General features: G+C 36.0%; 1 protein-coding gene across 3 annotated transcripts in view; it reads left to right on the top strand.

Moving 5' to 3' along the window:
• LOC582857 overlaps positions 1-20,534 on the top strand; it is a 28,871-nt gene extending 8,337 nt beyond the window's left edge. Inside the window, exons 5-16 of one of the 3 annotated variants that reach the window (XM_011681630.2) lie at positions 773-1,037; positions 1,495-1,644; positions 5,607-5,702; positions 7,771-7,905; positions 8,296-8,512; positions 8,847-9,153; positions 9,330-9,781; positions 10,073-10,314; positions 10,867-11,013; positions 11,685-11,846; positions 13,538-13,555; positions 17,062-20,534. In XM_011681630.2, the coding sequence (XP_011679932.2) occupies positions 773-1,037; positions 1,495-1,644; positions 5,607-5,702; positions 7,771-7,905; positions 8,296-8,512; positions 8,847-9,153; positions 9,330-9,781; positions 10,073-10,314; positions 10,867-11,013; positions 11,685-11,846; positions 13,538-13,555; positions 17,062-17,709 (2,839 nt within the window). In that variant the 3' untranslated portion in view covers positions 17,710-20,534. The remainder of the gene's footprint in view (positions 1-772; positions 1,038-1,494; positions 1,645-5,606; positions 5,703-7,770; positions 7,906-8,295; positions 8,513-8,846; positions 9,154-9,329; positions 9,782-10,072; positions 10,315-10,866; positions 11,014-11,684; positions 11,847-13,537; positions 13,556-17,061) is intronic. The other 2 variants (XM_782795.5, XM_011681631.2) reach the window with 2 other exon arrangements.
• Positions 20,535-20,910: the final 376 nt, after the last annotated feature.

Below are 20,910 nucleotides of genomic sequence, written 5' to 3'. Positions count from 1 at the left end.
TAACCTAATGGAAATTTTCGGAATCATTTGCGACCATGTGAATTCTAACGAGACTGTTTGACCGAATCGTTTTTACAAATTTGTGAAAATAGGAGGCATGATTCCGTTGTTATAATACAAATATGTTCTACGGAAAATAATATCAGTATATAGAGCTATCCAGGCTTAAATGAAATAACAATGTTGCTTTTACCACGAATGATTTGGTTTTGTAGAAATTGAATTAGAAATTAACTTATAATATAATGTATGTGACAAGCAATGAATTTTATATTTTAAACATTGTCTCAATTTATATCAACCAAATGGATCTGTAGAACATTTTCGGGTTTATTTCCCACGTAGACTTTGTTTTTGTTGAAGGGAAATTGATCATTTTAGACAGGAAGTGTCGATATATGGATGATGACCCTTTAATCTCACAAACAAGGGCGTTTGTCCAGAGAGAGATAGAGGGACAGAAAAGGAGAGACAGAAATTGATACAGAGAGAGAGAGAGAGAGAGAGAAATAGAGAAAGATTAGGAGAGAGAGAGAGAGAGAGAGAGAAGGGGAGGGGGTGTGAAAGAGTATTTCCCTGATAAAAGTAAGGAAATTATTAAATGGAATAACTATGTCTAATACAAAGTTGATCAGTTAATCCTATTGAAAAGATGAAGATTAAGTTCGTAAAAGTAATTATTTCAAATCATATGTCCTTCAGTGAATGGGTATATCATAAAAATATCCTTTGCTGTATTTCGTAAGTTTGTATCTACCCCTTACTCCTGAAGGGCTTTCCGGGAACACTGGTTGATCTCAAAATACATCAAACGCCACTTCATGGGTCCAGAGAAGGACGCAGCCTTCCCCAAACTTCCCAAAAGGGCGGATAACATCTCCACCACTGTGCCAGCCTACCTCAAGATAGGCGAGAAGACTGGGTATCTATGGAAACGAGGTCGAGATGATGACATGTTCCAGAAGAGATGGTTTGAATTCAGTATCGGCGGTCAGTCGGGCTCGCGAGCATCCCTGGTTTACTACACAGACGCCAATGTAATTATTGTTCTTAGTTTGATTGGTTTGATTTGATTTGATTTGATTTGATTTGATTTGATTTGATAAGACTTGTTTATAATTTGATACTGTACTACATCGATGGCAATATAAGGATCCTTTACATTCTGTACTTTTTTTTAGAATAAATACATTTGAATCGATTTGATTTGATTTGATTTGACTTGTAGTTTTTTGATTGATTGGATCATTTAAACACAGTAAAAGCACAAATTAGCTATATTTATAAATTGACAATGAACCTATTGGAAACATACAAGAAACTAATAACAAAAATAGATATGTGACTGTCTCACAATATCATGTAATTCTAATGTTACCTTTAATTATAAGTTTGATCAAGAAGAATCTTAATCATGAAAAATTATAAATATTTGTGTAGGTGCGTTTGTACAATGGATTACAATTTTCCTCTCTTTTTATTAAAAAAAAACAGAAGCAGAATCTTCGAGGAGATGTAAGCCTGAATAATGTCCATGTATGTCTGGCCTCAGAAGATAAGATACGTCATCCTAATGGTCTTCAGCTCATCTTAGAAGAAGGAAGACAAGTCCGGATGATTTATCTATATGCTGATCACGAGAAGGTAAGACGTTTTACTGATACTTGTATGAAAGAGAACTAACTTAAGACGATTTAAAAAAGTTGAAGTACACAAGTTGACACATGGTGCTCCATACATCATTGCACTAGATTCTGTTTACTTAAGTCTGTACTAAAATAAACTTTTTGAATACAGGTCAACTATTAGATTATCGGCGAAAAAGGAAAGTACTTGAGCATTTTTTTCCACCGACTCGTAAAATAACATCAGAATGAAAGTCTAATTGCAGGATTTGTCTGTTAATACTTTCACTATAACGTTGAAATATTGCCTGCAAAATCATTGATAAGAGCTTACAAACACATTATTCATGTTTACATCATTGCGTTTATTGATCGCGTGTCATTCTTCTCGTGTTATATCCTGGAGTGTGTCGAAAGCTCGTCAATACAACTTCTGAGAATCATTTTTATTCGGTTTTTCCTATTATCACTTTCACACAGGAAGAAAGGGAAATTGTTTTGTCTTTAAAGAGCATTTAGAGTAGAATATATCAAGGCTGAGTTGACGTATGCTGTTTTGACAAGTTAACATCTTTCATTAAAATACTACTACTTGATGCACTCAACGAATATTCATTGTGCTTTAAAATCAGTATATACTATTTGCACATGAGCAGATAAAAGTCATTCGTACAAAACTATAAATCGTGCTGTTTGTTTAAAAGTGAACACACGGACTAAACCTCTGTACATTTCGGCAATTTTATTGGACTAATATGTCTATTATAGCTTGGGTCTTAATTTCAATCATTCTTTTCCTCTGCCCCTGCTGTCAATCGATCATGCTCCTTCCTATATTGACATTAGATTGCATGAGAATTGGTATGAAACTCAACTGAACTCTGTGAGATTCTTTTATTCACGCATTCGAAACTAAACGGATGTAGTTGGAGCAGGGATATCCCTGGTTGGAGGTTATTATGCGATATTAAAGGTCAGTTGGGGCCAAAGAATAGAAAAACTGTAGCTTTATTTCAATACCATGTTGGCCTATGATAGTCATTATAGGGACGTGTAGGTATTTTCGAGTAATTGTATAAAAACAGACAGATATTGTTGGACAAAATTAAGATTTTTTTTCTCTTCTACATGCAACATGGCATAACCAAAATCTTAATGATAGACCTGCTTTCAATATTAACAAGTTTCTGTTAAATTGATTTATTGATTATCAAGTTAGGCTATATGATAGAAGTGCCATTTTTGTACATCAAAAAGACTTTTACTTCTCGTTGACTGACATGAGTGAAAAAATTATAGTGAACGCTTATAAAACCAAAACTAACAACAGACTGTTTCCTATGAAATGGTTATAATGATACGAAATTAGAACAGGACAATAATATTTCCGTTTGAGAAAGGAGTCAAAACCTTGTTTCTGTTGATATGATTAGTGATGCATCCTTAATTTGAAGAACTGAACAAACAACTTTCCTTATAGATCGGGAAGGATGCAAATGTGTTAACTGATTAAATTACCAGTCCTGTGAAATATTAGAATCATCGAATTTCAACATTATATATTTGGGGTAACCCCGCTAGTCATAAGAACTGCTATTCACAAGGACCGTTATTCATAACGTAGAAATGGTGAAGGACCGCTCTTCATAAAACGGAAAGGGGGTCGCTATTCATAATTCACATTGAGAGTCAGTACTCTTAAGGACCGCTATTCATAAACATTAAGAAGGGGCGCTGTTTATAATTTATATTGGGGTCACTACTCATAAGGACCACTATTCGTAATACGAGAAGAGGGTGAATTATGAATAGCGACCCTCAATCTCCTCGTATTGTGAATAGGGACCCCTATGAATAACGACCCTGATTTCGTATTATGAATCGGGACCCTCTACTTCGATTATGAATAGCAGTCCTTATGAAATATGACCCTTATGAATAATGACCTTTTTCTCAAAATATGAATAGCGGTCCTTATAAATAGCGAGCGGCCCCATATATTTTTCTATTGTCTTATGCAATTAAATTCTGAAAATTGATAAGAGCAGCTTACCTATTCCTTCTGGTTCAGCCCAGTCTATACGGTCACCAAGCGTTCAGGCATCATTCCAGATATTAGTATTATAATTCAACACAATTTCAGAGTTGTTATTTTCTTTTTCAACCTTTTTTTAATTTTTTTTTTTACACGAGTTCATACTTATCAACTCTGCGTGTCAACTTTTACTTTGATAATCGTTCAAGTGAAATACAAACGAATAATAATTTCATTTAAGTGTGATCTCACATCTTCCTTCAGACATTTAAATGCCAACTTTATTGGAGGAGCTCGCGCCTTTAAATGTTTTTTTTTTAAACAGATAATATTTGCATGGCGCCATGCAAATGCAGTGAATCATCATCAGTATCATCATTCTAGAAAACTTTGTGATTAGGATTAATAATCATTATATTCAAGGGAAATGTGACTTATAATAATGTTTGGGGCTAACACAAAAACAAGCATAACAAATATGCATGTCCGATTAATAATTATAACCTGGTCAATAACAAATATAATAATAATAATAATAATAATAATAAAAATAATAATAATAATAATAATAATAATAATAATAATAATAATAGGTATTTCTATAGCGCCGTCTTTCTAGAAATTCTATTCCGAGGCGCATTTATTATTACCCCGGCTATAGCATTTCAAGGGATTAATTCCTGATAATTGATATGATACCGACCCTGTCCAGGTATAAGGTGGCACTCAATACTAAGGAAGTTCTCTATTGTCGTTACTAAAATTCTTACGGTGGCTTCCTCACGCCTTCCTGGTTTAGAATGAGACTTTCAACGTGTATGACTCACTGTAGACGGGAAGCTATTGTGTTGTCATTAATTTAGCCGAGCGTTTTTGAAGAGGTAAAATGTTGCCACCTTAAAGTCAGGATTCAAGACAGGTTAGGAGTGCATAGGAGGTGATGAGAGATAGAGAGAGAGAGAGAGAGAGAGAGAGAGAGAGAGAGTGAGAGTGAAGGAGGAACAGGAAGAAAGGGGAGGGAAAGAGAGAGAAAGACGCAAAGATGGAAAGAAAGTAATAACGAGAGAGAAAGAAAGAGAGAGAGAGAGAGAGAAATAAAGAGAGAGAGAGAGTAAGAACATGAGACAGAAAAGAAAGACAGGGAGATAGAGAGACAGAGAGAGGGGGAGAGAGGGGGACAGGGACAGAGAGAGAAAGAGAGAGAGAGAGAGAGAGAGAGAGGGAGAGGGAGAGATAGAGAGAGAGACCGGGGTGGGGGTAATTATTAGAGCAGAAAAGTCTTGGGAATGGTATCCATTACTTTATGAAGTAAAATTAAAAAATATCCGTTAATAAGGGAAGGATTTATATTCAACTGATCAAAGTGTTCAGGAAAATATATCTCTCTCTATGCGAAGATGATTTTGCACAAAAACCTGTTATTTTATCTTGGAAATAAATCTTGCAATGTCTATGATACTGATATAATGTTTATAATAGTGTAAATAGTTATCTAACAATAGCAGAATGTCATATTTACATCGACTTCGAATCTGCGTCTTCGTGGCGGGGGGTGGGGGGGGGGGGATGGGTGGTCGAGAGAATATGCATAAGCGTAAAACTTTGATCAGGCTTATTTCTGCCGACTGGTTACTAGATACCCATCCATTAATGGAAGGGACAATAGTATTTTCCCCATGCCCCCTTTCCATTTTGGCTACGCTAATGGACTTGAGTTCATAAACATATTTACCATGCATGATCTACAAATGTTGTGTGCATTCTTTACACAAGGCAAACAAAAATACAATGGCATCAGTGTAACTATGCAATCCATGTGTAGACTAAAAACATAACTCCCCTCTCTTTCTCTCTTTCTCTCTCTCTATCTCTCTGTCTCTCTCTTTCTCTCTCTCTCTCCTTCCCTCTTTCTCCCTCCCTCTTTCTCCCTATCTTTCTCCATACAGGACATGATAGAGTGGTACCAAGCCATTTGCATTGTCAAGTTCTGGGTTGCCAGGTATGTCAGACTAGAGTCCAAACAACCCGACGGTGTAAACCAGGTAAATATAGCCTAAAATCAACACGATACCAACCCACTTGACCTCGAAACATGATCAAGACAAACACGGAAGAAGCGAAAAATTGTTCTTCGTCACGAGTTGAAAATTAAAAACAAAAGCTCGGTTGATTTTCAAAGAACATGTCGAGGACAATGGAAGGAAGGGACATTACCTTTTTCTTCGTAATTGAAAGCAACTTATTGCTTTTGTGATAATAAATTAAAAAACACGGGACAAATGGGGGTAGAGAATCCTTCTGTCTGTGTGTTTTTTTTAATAATTCTTCAGCGATTATTATTTAAGTATGGTACGGAATAAACCTCGATACCATAATTACAGCGAATTTAAAGAATTCCACTGTTCCTCTTCGGGTGCTCTTGTAAGAAAGAGACGAAGCATTATCAACTATTTTCATTCGATGTAATCACATGTAAAAGAAATCGGAATGAATGCAATAACAGTTTTTGTTAATGGTGCATTCACGCACCGACCTGGATACTATTGTATTCATGTACAGGTCTGTATGAGAACACGTTACAAAACAAACACCTGGATGTATTATTTGTTCTTCTCTGGTTGATTTCTTTGCCTTGCTGTATTCTCAAGCGAAACTTTAAACCAGTTGGGAACAAATAACTTTACCGTAGTCCTAGACAAGTCATATCCCACGCATTGAGCATGCTGAGAACAAAATGATACACATATGCTGAAGTAATAAATAGCATTGAATGTATTCACTATTCATGTATTGTCATGCATTGAAGCAACGAGTAACTACAATGGAAATTCTAAATGTAGTTCTCGAATATTGCGGTCAGATCATAAAAAATACAGCTGCTTTTGTTTCTGAAACGAAACTAAAGATCATAATATACAGAAGGATATTGTATTTTTTCCACTGGAATTGGAGAGTTGTTATCGTGTGAAGAAGGGAACTGATAAAGAAAGACCGCCACATGAAAAAAACGCTATGAACAGACTATACTGAAAGACGGGAAGTTGTGGAAATTAGGGCTTTAATTGTCCATTTGATAGACATTAGCAGCCATTAATAGATTGAGGGACGCTTGATGCACTATTATTCAAGCTGGCTTGTATTAATTTAATTATCTTGCCTCAACGCTTCGTCCACTTCCAGATTCCAAGCCTTAGGCCTAATAATTGTCTTGTACACAGAGACATGACTTTGGTACAGTGTCTGCAGTTTTCTATTATTCATGTTGCAAGGTATCACAAGCTCAGAGTGGTCATTACAAATATAACATTTGTAATACGAAAATACAGGATAATTGTTGACATCACCATGATTAAACAGGTAACTTTTCGAAGTTATTGCATGTAATGTAATAATTGGAAATGGACTACAAAGCATAATGCAATCGGATATTTATTCTAAACTCGTATACCGAAGCGGCGTATAAAGAAAAATCATCGTATGTGAAAGGAGCGTATATAAACTAGAAAACAACATCGTCTAAAGAAATGCCATATAAATAAACCAATTTTGACGACGTGACAGATGACGATCATCAGTGTGCTCTCACGATAGGCCCAGCCCAGTTATATGATTTTAAAAAAATGATACGATTGGTCTTCATCGATTTTATGTTCCAAACGTTGCTCAAACAGGCGTTACGCTGCCTGACGTTTAATTTCCTTATATCAAAAAGATTCACCGGTTATGCCATGGATGTACGAAGTTTCTTCATACGATGTTCAGACGAGGAGTAATGTAATGACTTGTCGAATAACAGCTTTACGATAAATGCTCGTAGTGTGAACGCAGGCTTAGATGTTACAAAAATCACTTTCCATATGCGCCTTACTTAAATCAAAGATGGAGACGTACAAGTTTATGCGGACTGTTTTCAACTAAACTTAAGAAATTTTACAAACGAATTCAGTACTTGCCAATACTGTACTTGAGCCTTTACCCATCTTTATTCCATGAACCACCTTGCTTGAAAATGAAAATGAATTTGTTTCCATGGGTAATATGATTATTTACGAATCCACAATATGCCTGTCGATACATCACACACCCGGTCCTATTTCGGTCCTTGCACAGGTTCATCGGACTCTGAACCATGAGATTCTCTTGGAAGGGTCTTTGCAGAAGACTGATAGTTCAGCTAAGAAGGCCTTCAAAAGAAGATGGTGTATCCTCTACGGCAAACGCCTCATGTACTTCAACAACGAGCTGGTGAGTTATGTCATTGACATGCCATGAAGTTTTGTTCCTGGTTTGTAGGACCAAGGTCTAAGGCAAGGATTTTTGTACTCCCAACATTTGTTTGATCAAAATTATCAATTATGTATTCGGGTGTTTGCTTTATCTGTGGTGAAGACAGCTATCAACTTTACCATAACATAAAATGTCAAATCTACATCGAATGCAATCATTTTTGTTTGTCTATATATTTTTTACAGTTTGTGATGAAAGTATTGCTTTTTGAAGAAAAAATATGTAGTGATTGTTGAAAAAAGGTTATTCCAGGCCACCATGTGCACCTTTTTGACATGAAATTATGTCTTTGCAATAAATCATGCCCACCATGACCCAACAATACTTGATCGTTGGTCCTTTCAACAGGATGCTAACCCACTCAAGGTGGTCAAACTGGGGTCCCATACAGAAGGTTTCTCATTGAGCATGACTGGAGATCACCATCCTCAATGGCCCAAAGGGGGATTTAACTTCCTCCTGAAGACTCCTGGAAGGGTGTTCACCTTCATCGCAGATGCTGAACACGAGAGACAGGCCTGGTTTCGAGCTCTCTTCAGGGCGTGTAATCCGAATTCGTGTCAAGGTATGTATGATCATGGCTTTCTAGACAACTGAACTAGATTATTTGCAAATGTGTAGGTTGTCTAAAATGTATGACTAATAGTGTATATCAAACATACTGTACAGCAATTAAGATGAAAGCTAGACCAACAAACTCCAAGTAGTCTCGAGTGTTTTGGACAGGAATAATTGTAGATAACCACTAATCAGATGAACACCGTTGAAATGATTTCTCTACAAAAATTAAGATAATTTGTTCAAGTCTATAAATTACAGCGAGTTTTATAAGGTCCTCGTATTTGTGCCATACGTTATCTTAGTTAAATCATTTCCGGCGTGAACCTTCTGTACTACAGCTCGACCCAAACCACCACCTCGGCCGTCAAGTTGTACCCCTCTACCATCTCCTCCTTCCAAACCAAGGGGTTCCTTGCCTGATGTCCCGAAGCACGATGTCCCGAAACCCGAAGTGCCAAAGCCCGAAGTCCCGAAGCAGTTTACCAGTCAGCTTTCGATTCCAGCACGTGATCCTCCGACGCCGAGCCCACGTGTTCCTTCTCCTGCCAGATCAGTTTCTTCATGTGCTTCTGACAGAGATTCACAGGCATATCTCAAACCTATCTTCAGGCCTTCGGACGATCTTCCACCACCTGTCCAACCAAGGTGAGAGCAATTAAATTAAACAATAATGCAATCAGTTTCCTGACTATCTTAAGGTGGTATTCCGATAGAATCATTATATTAATCCACATGAACGTTGTAGAATTAAGTCCTAAAGATTTGTTTTCAAAAGACGATATGCAATCATTAGGATGTTCTTTTTTATTCTATGTTTCTAGACCACTTCAGACACTTCCTGGCTACGTCTCAAGTAGCGATGTACAAAGTGACGATGAGGATTACCCTGATGCATCAAGCTCGAGTGAAAGCGAAGAACTGAACTACATTGAGTTGGATGTGGTACCTATCATTTGCACCAAGGTAGACAAGCTTGGGACCTGCGTGAAGGCATACGGCTTCTGCCTGAGGGTTCCTCAAGAAGCCATAGATGTTCCTCGAGAGAATAAATGTTTTGTTTCCATCACACCACAGCAATGGGAATGCCCGGTGATTACTGACAATGAGCTACCTGGTATCAATGCCCACAGCGCGCAGGTCATCGAATGCAGGAGTTTCAACTACCATAGACCGCTTCTCAAACCCTTGCAGCTGGAGATACCTCACTGTGCTAACATCGGTGACCTCAACGAATGCAGAGTTAGTCTGTGGCATAGACCACCCCTAAGCGATAGTAAGAAATTTTTCTAGATCTTCCTTTTCAAAGGAATACTACAGATCTTATAAATGAAAATGCGACGCTCATGTTAATCAACTTGGGTATGAACATAACGGAACGGGAGACATATCAAGATTAAATATATTAACATTACAGTAAGTTACACCAAAATCTGCTTCCTATATCTATACTTGTTAACAAAACTATTTATTTGGGTCATTTTAAGTCCTTGGCCATCACTAATATTACTGTCTGCCTTTATCTTTATCTGGATTCTCTGTTGCATGCTTGCTTATCTTTCCTTAGACACCCTCGCACAATGGCGAGAAGTACCAGAGACTAACACAGCCCTGACATGCCGCGTCAAGCAGCGATGTCTTAAGCTTGGAACTCTTCATCTGGGTAGCTACGCCTTCCTTTTAGATGGTCCTGGAATACTTGGAAAGTCCATGCAGATGGCCATCTTCACTAGAGCCAGTGCCCATACAGAAGTCGTCACAGCACACATCTACCTCTTCAACAATATCAGCAGTGATGCAGTCTGGACGGTATGCATGTTTCTTGACTTGACTCTGCGTCCTGCAAACATCCGTTCAAAGAATTAAAAAACAAAACAAACAAAAAACACTCAATTTCAAATGATTTGAGATTCAAAATGTTTGCATGAACTACACTTGATTACCTGGGTTGTCTGACGCTAGTACACTCAATGACAAGGAGCTAGGGGGTTCAAGCACCAAAAAAGGTTGAAAAACAGAACAACATTCTTTTGAAGAAATCTCACGGGAGTCGAGGCTTCAGAATGCAATATCATGTCGGAATTATAAAAGTTATATGTAGCTTTGTATACATACCTTTTGCAAATTCCTTGCTGTACAACGATTGGAAAGGAAAATTGAAATCACAGGAACAAAATATCACAGGATTTCAAACACGGATTTAGACACCAGCAAAACGTATCTCACATATGAAAACCTTTCACAGACAAACTTTACCTACATGGTTACCGAAACTGAAGATGATTACGAGTGTGGTTTAGGAAAAAGAACAATACTGTATTAACGATTCCTTTTCTTATTTTGTTCTCATAAACTGAACAGATCATTGAAGAGAAGGAGTTCAATGGCGGCTCCGTATTGAGTGACGTCAGTACATCCTTTTCCATTCAAAGAGGTGGCAGTGAACTGTCCTTGACCTTACATGACCTTGAAGGTCTTCAACTCTGCAATGACCAACCCGATGTGCTGGTAAGTCAAACATCGAAAATACTGACCACTGTTCCATTATTTGAAAATATGATTGCAGGACTACATAACATGATGTTTCATTTTGGATAGCGGCCAGTGGCGTACGCAGGATTTTTTTCAAGGGGGGGGGGGGTTTTAAAATCAAAAGGGGGGTTTTAAAAAAAAACATACATAAAACATACACATAAAAAAAACACTCGAGGGGGGGGGGGTTAACCCCAAAACCACCCCCCTGCGTACGCGCTTGATAGCGGCACTGCAGTATCATTAAACTAATTCCTAATCCAAAACAGACTATATGTTAAATCATTTTTTAACCCGAAAGGTGTTGATGATCATTACATCGCAATTCAGACCTGCCTTTTTGAATGGTACTAATGGTCAAGGATTGAAAATACATGTTGAGTTGAGCATCATTCTAAAAGTGATGTGAGACAAGACTAGAGTAGGGAATTAATTTGATATTGCTCTTCTTGTTTTGATGTATTAATGCTGTTAGTGTAAGACGTATGATTAGAATTCACCTTACCTTTATTGAAAATAAACCTTACTTCCCCCCTCCTGAGCATTATGGATCTATTTTCTAACTTTCGAAGTCAAACTGATCAGCCATTCAGCTACTTGCCCGAAATATCAAACTTAGTGTATTTATTTGAATCCATTCCTTATAGACGGTTCCCCAGAAGAAGCTTTGGCAGTCTCCTTTCACCATGTTGAGAGTAAAGTTTAAGAACACAGCTAGTCAAGGAAAGGCTAACGTCACTCTCAGACAGGCCGATTCTACCGGGGCAGACAGTTGGCAGGAAGACGCAGTTTTTAGTTTCTCAGCCGATGTAAGTAATAACCCTCTGCCAAATGGCGTACCCATCATTGTTCCTTCGTTTTTAAAAAGGAAAAGAATCGGTACAACTTACAGTGAGCCAGATACATTTAGCTCTTCCCCCGTCCCTGTTTATGTAGATACGCCAACGAAAGAAGAACATCACGAGACTTGTTTTGTTGTTGTTGTTCGATTCAAAGGTTTGATTAAAAAACAGATGTGAACTATGATGATAAAAAGAAAAAGAAATCAATTCACCTTTTAAAAGAAGAACACACCGATGTGCTCCCTGATTCTTCATAATTTTTTGTAAGAAATCGGCCTTGAAATACCATTGATGAGAAGGGAAAAATGTTTATAAAATATTCCAGTTAGTTAGCTTGCTTGCATACATGAACGTTTCGCTATCATTTTATGAACTTGCTTGTCAAGGAATTTAATAAGATGTGAAGGAATCGTGAAAGAAATTGTTACTGTTAGAAGGTTCCTTTTTTTCTTGAATGATATGTTTTTCTATCTGTTTCTTATACGGTTTCGTTTCGTTTCGCTTCGTTTCGTTTATTTTAGCACGGTGGCATACTGCAGCCATATGGCTGTTCTTCAGCATGGCCGTTCATGTATAAAGGCAATAACAATTTTACAAAGAAACATGCATTAGATTAACATGGTTGACGTGCAAAGTTAACTGAAACATACACATACATATAGGTTAGAAGGCGAGAAATATAAACAAGCCCTAATTGAGAAAAGAAGAATAGTAACAGAAAAAAGAAGAAGAAAAAAGAGAAGTTTTTAATTCAAATAATTTATTCACTCAATATAAAAAACAGACACATAGAATTGCGAATAAACGCATACATGTATAACAAATATAAAAAGATGGACATAGCAAAATCAGTAGATGACAACACAAATAACATAAATTGAGTGGGGATCAGATTAAAGATCTACTCAAAGATCTTGTGAATTCGACCCCTTCGAAAAAACAAATCAGTAGTTTTGTTTGCTAAAGTCAAACATGATATCACAAATATTATTAATTTCTTTTGAAAGCATAGTAGGTTGGTTTACATTTAGTTTCTATACCGGCAATTCATTCCATAGTCTTGCACCAACATAACTTAAACTTTTCTTTTTGGAGCACGTTTTAATACTTGGTAAAGTAAACATCCGATTAAATTTAGTTGAAAGATGATCCGGATTTAATTGGTCTGCAATTTTATACATAAAACATGTTTTTTACATCTCCCAACTAAGGTATCCCAAAACAAATTTTCATACAAAAGTGTAGTTGAATATCTATTTTCCATTCTTATTACTGTTTTAAGAAATTTATCTATTTTGTAAAATTTGCCATTTTTGACTATTTTGTTTCTTCGTATTATTACAAACAACATCACAATAATCTAATTTACTTTGAGTTTTTAAGTTATATATAAAGAAATGGGCTTTTTTTGCAAAATGCAATTCTTATTCTTTTTAATTTTAACCAATACAAATTCTTTTCAGTATTTTTACACAATTTTTCTACATATTTATCCCAATCTAAAGAGTTATCAATGTATATCCCAAGCTATTTACACACGGTAACCTGATTCCATCTTCATGTTATCAATACAAAGATCTAGATTTTGTCCACGAATTCTTTTTAAAAATCCGATTAACATTGTTTCATATTTCTTTGTATTTAATTCCAACATGAAGACCAATCAGAAATATTCCGTAAGTATCTCAAAAAGTATTGGAATAATTTCCAAGTTAAGATTTATGTTACCTCATAAAACTTTATTTTTATTGTATAATTCGTTAGTACTCCCATATATAACCTACTGTAACGTTGTTTGGGCTAGTTGTGGTTCTACAAAGCTGACCCCTATTTTTAAACTACAAAAGAGAGCAATTCGCATTTGTACAGGATCGCATTACTTGGCCCACACCGATCCTTTATTTTTTAAACAAAAAGCACTAAAAATTGCCGACTTATATACTATTCAAATAGCTATCATTATGTTTAAGTATATTAATAATCTGCTCCCTTCGTCTTTTGATGACATGTTTAAGTTCAATAGCTCTGTCCATACCTACCCAACTCGCATATCCGGAAACTTTCATCTCACAAACCCAAGATTGTTAATTGCCTCTAAATCAATTCGTCATTATGGTCCAGACATCTGGAATAATCTTTCAGACAATATTAAATCTTGTTCGACCATATACTCCTTGAAAGCCACTCTAAAAAACTATCATTCAATCTTATGAATCCCATACTCCAAATTAATATATTCACATAAATATTCACATTCGTCATTCAATATCCTCATTTTACTCAACTGCTACATACAGCACCAGCACCTGCACCTGCAATGCACCCACTTGATCAGTAAATATCAATTTCAGTCACGAATCTTTTTATGAGGCCGCCATCAATTTCAAGCCTTACCGCTCACAATGGCGGTCTCCTGCGTTCATTGATTGGATTATATACTATATTATATGTGTTATATTATATTATATTATATGTGAGAGTATGTATAGGTGTATATGTGTATGTGTATGTATGTATGCATGTGCTATGTATATGTATATATATATGTATATGTATGTATATGTGCGTATATATGGATATATATCTATTAAAAAAAGTTTAAGCTCACTTCCTTATTTTGTATTCATTATGTATCATGACTATATTGTTTATCTTATGAATTATTTTGTATATTATCTTTGTAAACACATTTTATATTATGTATTGTATTATTTTGAACGCAGAAATAAAAGCAAACAAAGTCATGATTCAAATGATTTTCAATATCTTGTAGAATATTACAAGTATAGTAAATGCAAGTATCATCGGCATATAATGAAACAGCATAATTTCGAAGACAGTTTGGTAAGTAACAATAAAGATCATTAATGATAGTGGTCTTAACTTGAGGTACTCCACATTTAATTAGCGGTGGAGAAGACTAAACATCATTTACGACAGTGAATTGATCGCTCAAGTAACTATGAAACCATTTACATGTATGCTCATCTTATCCATTAAGACGCAGTTTATTTTACTATATCGAGAGGTCTACGGTATCGAAAGCTTTCTGTAAATCATATTGTTACCATGAATCACCTCCCCTTTATTCATAGTGTTATGTAACCAATCTTTGGTGACGCTAAAAAGTGCCCTTAACGTAGAATGATGGCGGCCTAAACCCTGATTGATTCACATTAATAATATTATTACTGAGAAACAAGTTTTTCTGATATTTTTGTTATAACTGGTAGTATGGATATTTGGCGATAATTGGTCATATCTATTATTTTACCACTCTAGATTGTAAGCTTAATGGAACTTTGCCAGTTGCAAATGACAAATAAATTAAATACACCGACGGCTTCAAAATATATTCAACGACTGGTTTCAAGAGCGTTACTGATGAATTCTCATTTTCAAATGCTTTTCTTTTATCGGGAATATTCATCAATAATTCTCTGACACTCTGATTAATCACTGACTGAAGACGAGTATTACAGGCGTATTCTGTACAATCGTTCATTATCATCATCATTATAATCACATCTCTATTCTTGAATTGATACACCGATATCTACAAAAAAATTATTAGATATATTTGCAATTTCTTCTTTATTTTGCAGTATACCATTATGGTATTGTATAATGATATTATTTTCATTATCTTTCTTACTTGGCATAAGAGCGTTAAATGATTTACAAATTTGTTAAGAGTTTCCTTTGCTTAATTAACACTCTTTAAATTAAAATCGGCCTTCGCTATTAAATACGAATTTACATAATGACTTGATTTCTTTAACATTTAAATTCAGTCCAACCATCATTTTTTAAAAGAATTTATTGTTTTTTTCATTTGAGAGTTTCTTTCACAAATTAAGTCCAATATTTCTGACGTCATCCAGAGGGGATTCTTATTTTTCTTATTCTCCGTTTCTTGAGAGGCGCATGTTTTTCAATAATAACCATCAATTTTTCTATAAATGTATCATAATATTCATATTTTTACATTGCTAAATATTATCCAAATGAATATGTTTTACATCTAAAATGTAAGCATTTACATTCAAAATAAATTAAGATCACGCATTGAGTTATACTTATGACAACTATTCTGTTTTACTTTACGATTTTTACCCCATGTACAGTATACAAGATAGTGGTCATTCATACTTATACATGTAGGTAAAACTCCAGATTTATCAAGTCAAGTCCAATATAGAAGAGGTATCTTTTGTGACTCTTTTAGGAGCATCTATGATTTGGGAAAAATTCAAATTATCTACAATTTCTGAAGGTTGGTTTGTTTAATTTTTTTATCAGCCTGCATATTGCAATTCATGTCACCAAGTATTACATAATCACTATTCATATCATCAAGTCTTTGTAATACATTTCGAAATTTCCCAAGCATTTCAACACAAGAATTAGGTGGTCTGCATCAAACAATACAAATAACATTTTTCATATGCGAGAACTGCAATTCAACAGCGCGTCAATAGACCATTTTTCATCAAATTTTCACGTATTACATAATTAAAATCAGCTTTAATGTATGCTGCTACACCTCCACTATGTCTATCTCCGTCCTTGCGTACAATATTATATCCACTAACCTTCGGTTTAGAGTCATGTATCAAGTCATTAATATGTGTTTCACTCAAAGCAAAAATCTCTGGTCGAGTTCTCGCGTGCAGTATTCTCAGTTCATCAATATTCTTCATAACCGATGTACAGTTGAGATGGATTAACTTCAGTCCTGTATGATTAGAGATTTTGTTTTATTTCTTCCTCTATATCTGATTCGGTAGTGTCACTATTATTCGAGCTGTCATTAATGACATTACTTGTATGTTGGTTTGTTCACATAGTTCACAATGTGTTATTTGAAATATAAGTATTGTGATCTTCATGCAACTCTTCACCTTTTGTTAAATGTTATATTTCTGATCAATGATGCATGATAGGTCCTGAAAACTTGAGGAAAGGGATGTGTTCCGAAGTTAACTGGCTGTATCCAATGCGTGGACTATAATGCCATTCATAACTGACAATAAAGGAACGTCGAAATTGAATAATATGATTGGACACGAGAAAATGACTTGACGTATGGAGGTATTGATGCTCGTATTTTAAATGATTTGACTGCTCATTGTGCATCTTGTTTTGCATGTCATTATTTTCTGTCTATGTTTGTTGACAGGAGCATGGTGCATACTGCACGCCTGCTGACATTGCCCAGTGGCAGGCTCGATCCCAGCACCTCATAACCCCAGCTCCCGGCTCCCGGGAATCTATCATTGCAGGGGAAGACTCCTACGTGCATCTTGACTTTTACCCGCTGCCCGCCCGCCATACGTCGGAACGCCGCGAGGCGCAAAGGAAACAGAGCCTTCGACACCACCACACCATCCGCCTCCTCGGACAACACCGCGGTCGCACCCCTTTCTCGAGGACCACACCCCGCGAATTTCAGAAGAAATATCAGGGCGGGTCAGAAGGGGATGCGTCATCCTCGACAACACCGAGTGAAGCGAGCACGGATGGCAGTAGCCAGACCTCACAATGCACTACCATTCCCAAGGGGTTGAAGAAAGACCTGGGTCAAGTTCTTGATGACATGGCCGAGTATGGAAACGACTGGAGCATGCTAGCACGCTATCTGGGGTTAGAACACCTCATGCATCGCTTCATCGTCAGCTCACATCCAACAATGGCTATACTAGACTGCTGTGAAAAGATGGGCTACACCCTGACCTACATCGAGCAAGCAGTGAAAGACATTGATCGACAAGATGCAGCCAGTCTTGTAAGAAGCTATATTACCACCAAGGAAGGTAACGAGGACTGACACATCAACAGTACTAACAAACGCTTCTCTTGATAATGATGGATGTAATCAAGGTCAAGTGAATATATAGACATTTATTTTCAAATGGTTCCCGGGATAAAAGATGAAAGCCACTGCGAATATGGTATTTTTTCTTTGAATATGTACTTTAGGACAAACTTGAAGCAAGTGTCTCGTCCAAACAGATGGCGTCGTTGTCTAAATAGACTACATCTTGATGGTAACACTGAAGAAACATAGCTTACTTCTCAACTCTGACTGTCATTCTGAGAAGATTATGTGGAAAGACTTTTAGTTCAGATTCAACTTTCTGCCCAAAATGTATGTTCATGTCATATGACTCGACTTCATTTTGTAGAACTTCGCTGCCGAACAATGATCAATTGGGTCTAAATACGCAAAACGTTCATAGGATAGAACTACTGTTTACCATTGTGGAAATAAGATTTTGAGTTAATGTGTAAAAACTATTTTGAATGAGTATACAGGATGTATATATTACTTAATAATTTCTGCTTTTGATTCGTAACCCTTTTGCAAAAAGGAGATACCGATGAAAACATCTCAGTAAATAAAGGTATTTTTTATTCTTTAAATATTTAACTAAGCAAACGGAAAAGGTATTTTTCAATATGTTTTAATTATGCCCTTTACTTTCCAATATGAATATCATTCACATGGATATATTTGGTGTGTATTGTGAAATTTCATTTTAAGTGCTTAATACATCTTTATTTTGTGTAAGACGTATCTAAAAAAAAAAACTCAGTTGTTCCTATGAGACTTAGATATAAAAACGGTACAAATTATCATCTATGGTACAGGTTATATTATTATTGTGTCAAAATTGAGGGTGTTAGCATATACTTATTTAAACTTCACATATCAGCAAAATACCTGTCACTATTTGCTCTTTATTCTCCGAATTACGCAAGCAATCAACTCTGGTCTTTTAGAAGTGGTGGTCAGTTACCTGACTGCTAAGAAAGCAATGCTTGTTAGTAAGCAACCAGAGGACTGACGGTTTTAGTTCCTCTCCGAGGGTCTTATTGGTTTTACTTCTGTGTGGAATATTCATTCCACATGGTTAAATATGAACCATAATCATCATTTGAATTCCTTTTCATATTAGTTAGTAAAATGACAGGTGGTGTTTCTTTTCATGGTTATATTGGTGCATTATGAACCTTTGGTCTTATTCTCTGTCATTGAATTTTAAATGTATATTGCGTCATATAGATTCATTTTTTTCGTTGATACTATGCATTATTACTCAGATAGTTTGCTACTTTTGTATTCTATTTGTTGACAAGTTTGTTGGTAATGTTTGAACATGTTTTCACCCATCCCCAATTTTTTTTCTTCTTATTTGCTGACAAGGTACAGAAAAGGCTCTTCATTAGCCGACAGGAATCATTAATGATTTGCAAAAGGACCTATTCCCCATGTTTTGACATAGGATGAAAACAATGACAGATTTTGCCGACAGACTTTCTGAAAAGTATTATGGCCTTCTAATGAAGCCCCTGATTAGAAATGATAATCATAATAATGAAATCACTGATAAAAATGAAGAAAATATATCTTTCAATTATATGTTTATTACAGTCTTACATTTAAAATGTGATTTTGTTTATTTGGTGTCAGATATACAAGACCTGTAATGAATGTAAATTTCCTTCGAAGATCTATATTTTCTTTAAAAGAAAGAACTAGTGGTATATATTATGTTCTGGGAGTGCGTGTAAATTGAAATATAATACAATGTATAAGCTGGAATATAACAGTTCACTATATGTTCATTCGTATATATACATATATATTCTTCAATGACGTAGTGACATGAGAACAATTGAAAAAGATACACACGTGACGCCCTGCCGGTGGCTGTCGACATGTGACCGTACGTGACAGAAATAAGTTTAAAAGTTTCCCTTATCAGCATATCTTACGAATTTGAGGTCATCAAATCATTACCCTGCTAATAACCTTATAACAAGGAAGAACATAAAAGCAGACAGACTAAATACAGGGTCAGTCATTTTAAAGGTTCGCCGTGTAATTTGTGATAACGATTGATCAGATAGGAATATCGCTAGCAATATTTCGTTGACAATGTTAGAAGTTTGTTGTGAAAATATGATAAGCAGGCAAAAGATGACTAGTCACTCGGCGAAATATTTCCCATGTGCCATAAGTTAGACTACAAATATTGCTGTTTTGGGGGAAAAGTATTTCTGAATTGATAATCATATAAATATAGACCCATGTCCCATGACAGAAAGTACTGTGTTTTCTTAAGTATCGTATAAATACGCCACCGAAGGGTGTGCGGGGGTATGCAGCTCAAAGCACAATAAATGTAATGTGAAACTTTTTATATGAATGCATCTGTATTTTTGATTGATTTTACGTATCAGAATCCAATCCAGAGAAAAAGACCAAGTCCCTTGTAAAAGGGGTCTCACATACCTTTTAAAACAGAACATCCTCTTTCAGAAGTGAAATTATTTCAAAAGCATAATCTGTTTTCTTATTCTTTTGAGCTCAAATCATGGAATTTGTGGTACACCCGAATATGGGGCCCAGTCAAAATTGATATGTTTAAAAATGCATCGTTATTGTCAACAGAGAATTCTTAATTTGTTTTGAGGATGGAATGTGTTTTTAATGATGTAGTGGCAGTCACTGTTGACAATAAACAATGTTTGAATGAATAATGCCATTTTCACGAATAGAAAATATTAATATTGATAGACTATTTAAAGAAGAGCTTGCACAGGTCGTATGATATGGTGAAAGTATATAAATTATCATCTTGCAAACATCACGTCCCTCTGCCTCTCTTCTCTGGGTCTCCTCCCCCTCTCATTTTAATCCTTCTCTCCATCTTCCCCGTTTGTTCCCTCTCACCCTACCACCTCCTCTCCTCTATTTCTTCATCTTTCCCCATTTCTCTCCCTCCCTCCCCTACCACCCCCGTCTCTCTCTCTTCCTCTCTTCATCTTTCCCGGTTTGTTCTCTCCCTCCCTGTACCACCCCCTCTCTCTTCCTCTCGCTCTTTTCATTCCCCCCTCTCTCTCTATATCTTCATCTTTCCTTCTTGTTCTCTCCCTTTCCCTCTCTCTTTTCATTCCTTATTTCTTCCTCTCTCTCCCCCTTTGTTCCCTCCCTCCCCTTTCTCTCTCACTCTGCACTAAC

Source organism: Strongylocentrotus purpuratus, unplaced genomic scaffold, assembly GCF_000002235.5.
Source record: "Strongylocentrotus purpuratus isolate Spur 01 unplaced genomic scaffold, Spur_5.0 spur5_scaffold_5, whole genome shotgun sequence".
Classification (NCBI taxonomy): domain Eukaryota; kingdom Metazoa; phylum Echinodermata; class Echinoidea; order Camarodonta; family Strongylocentrotidae; genus Strongylocentrotus; species Strongylocentrotus purpuratus.
The sequence above is the reverse complement of the archived record's forward strand: the minus strand, read 5'-3'. Positions and strand labels throughout refer to the sequence as shown.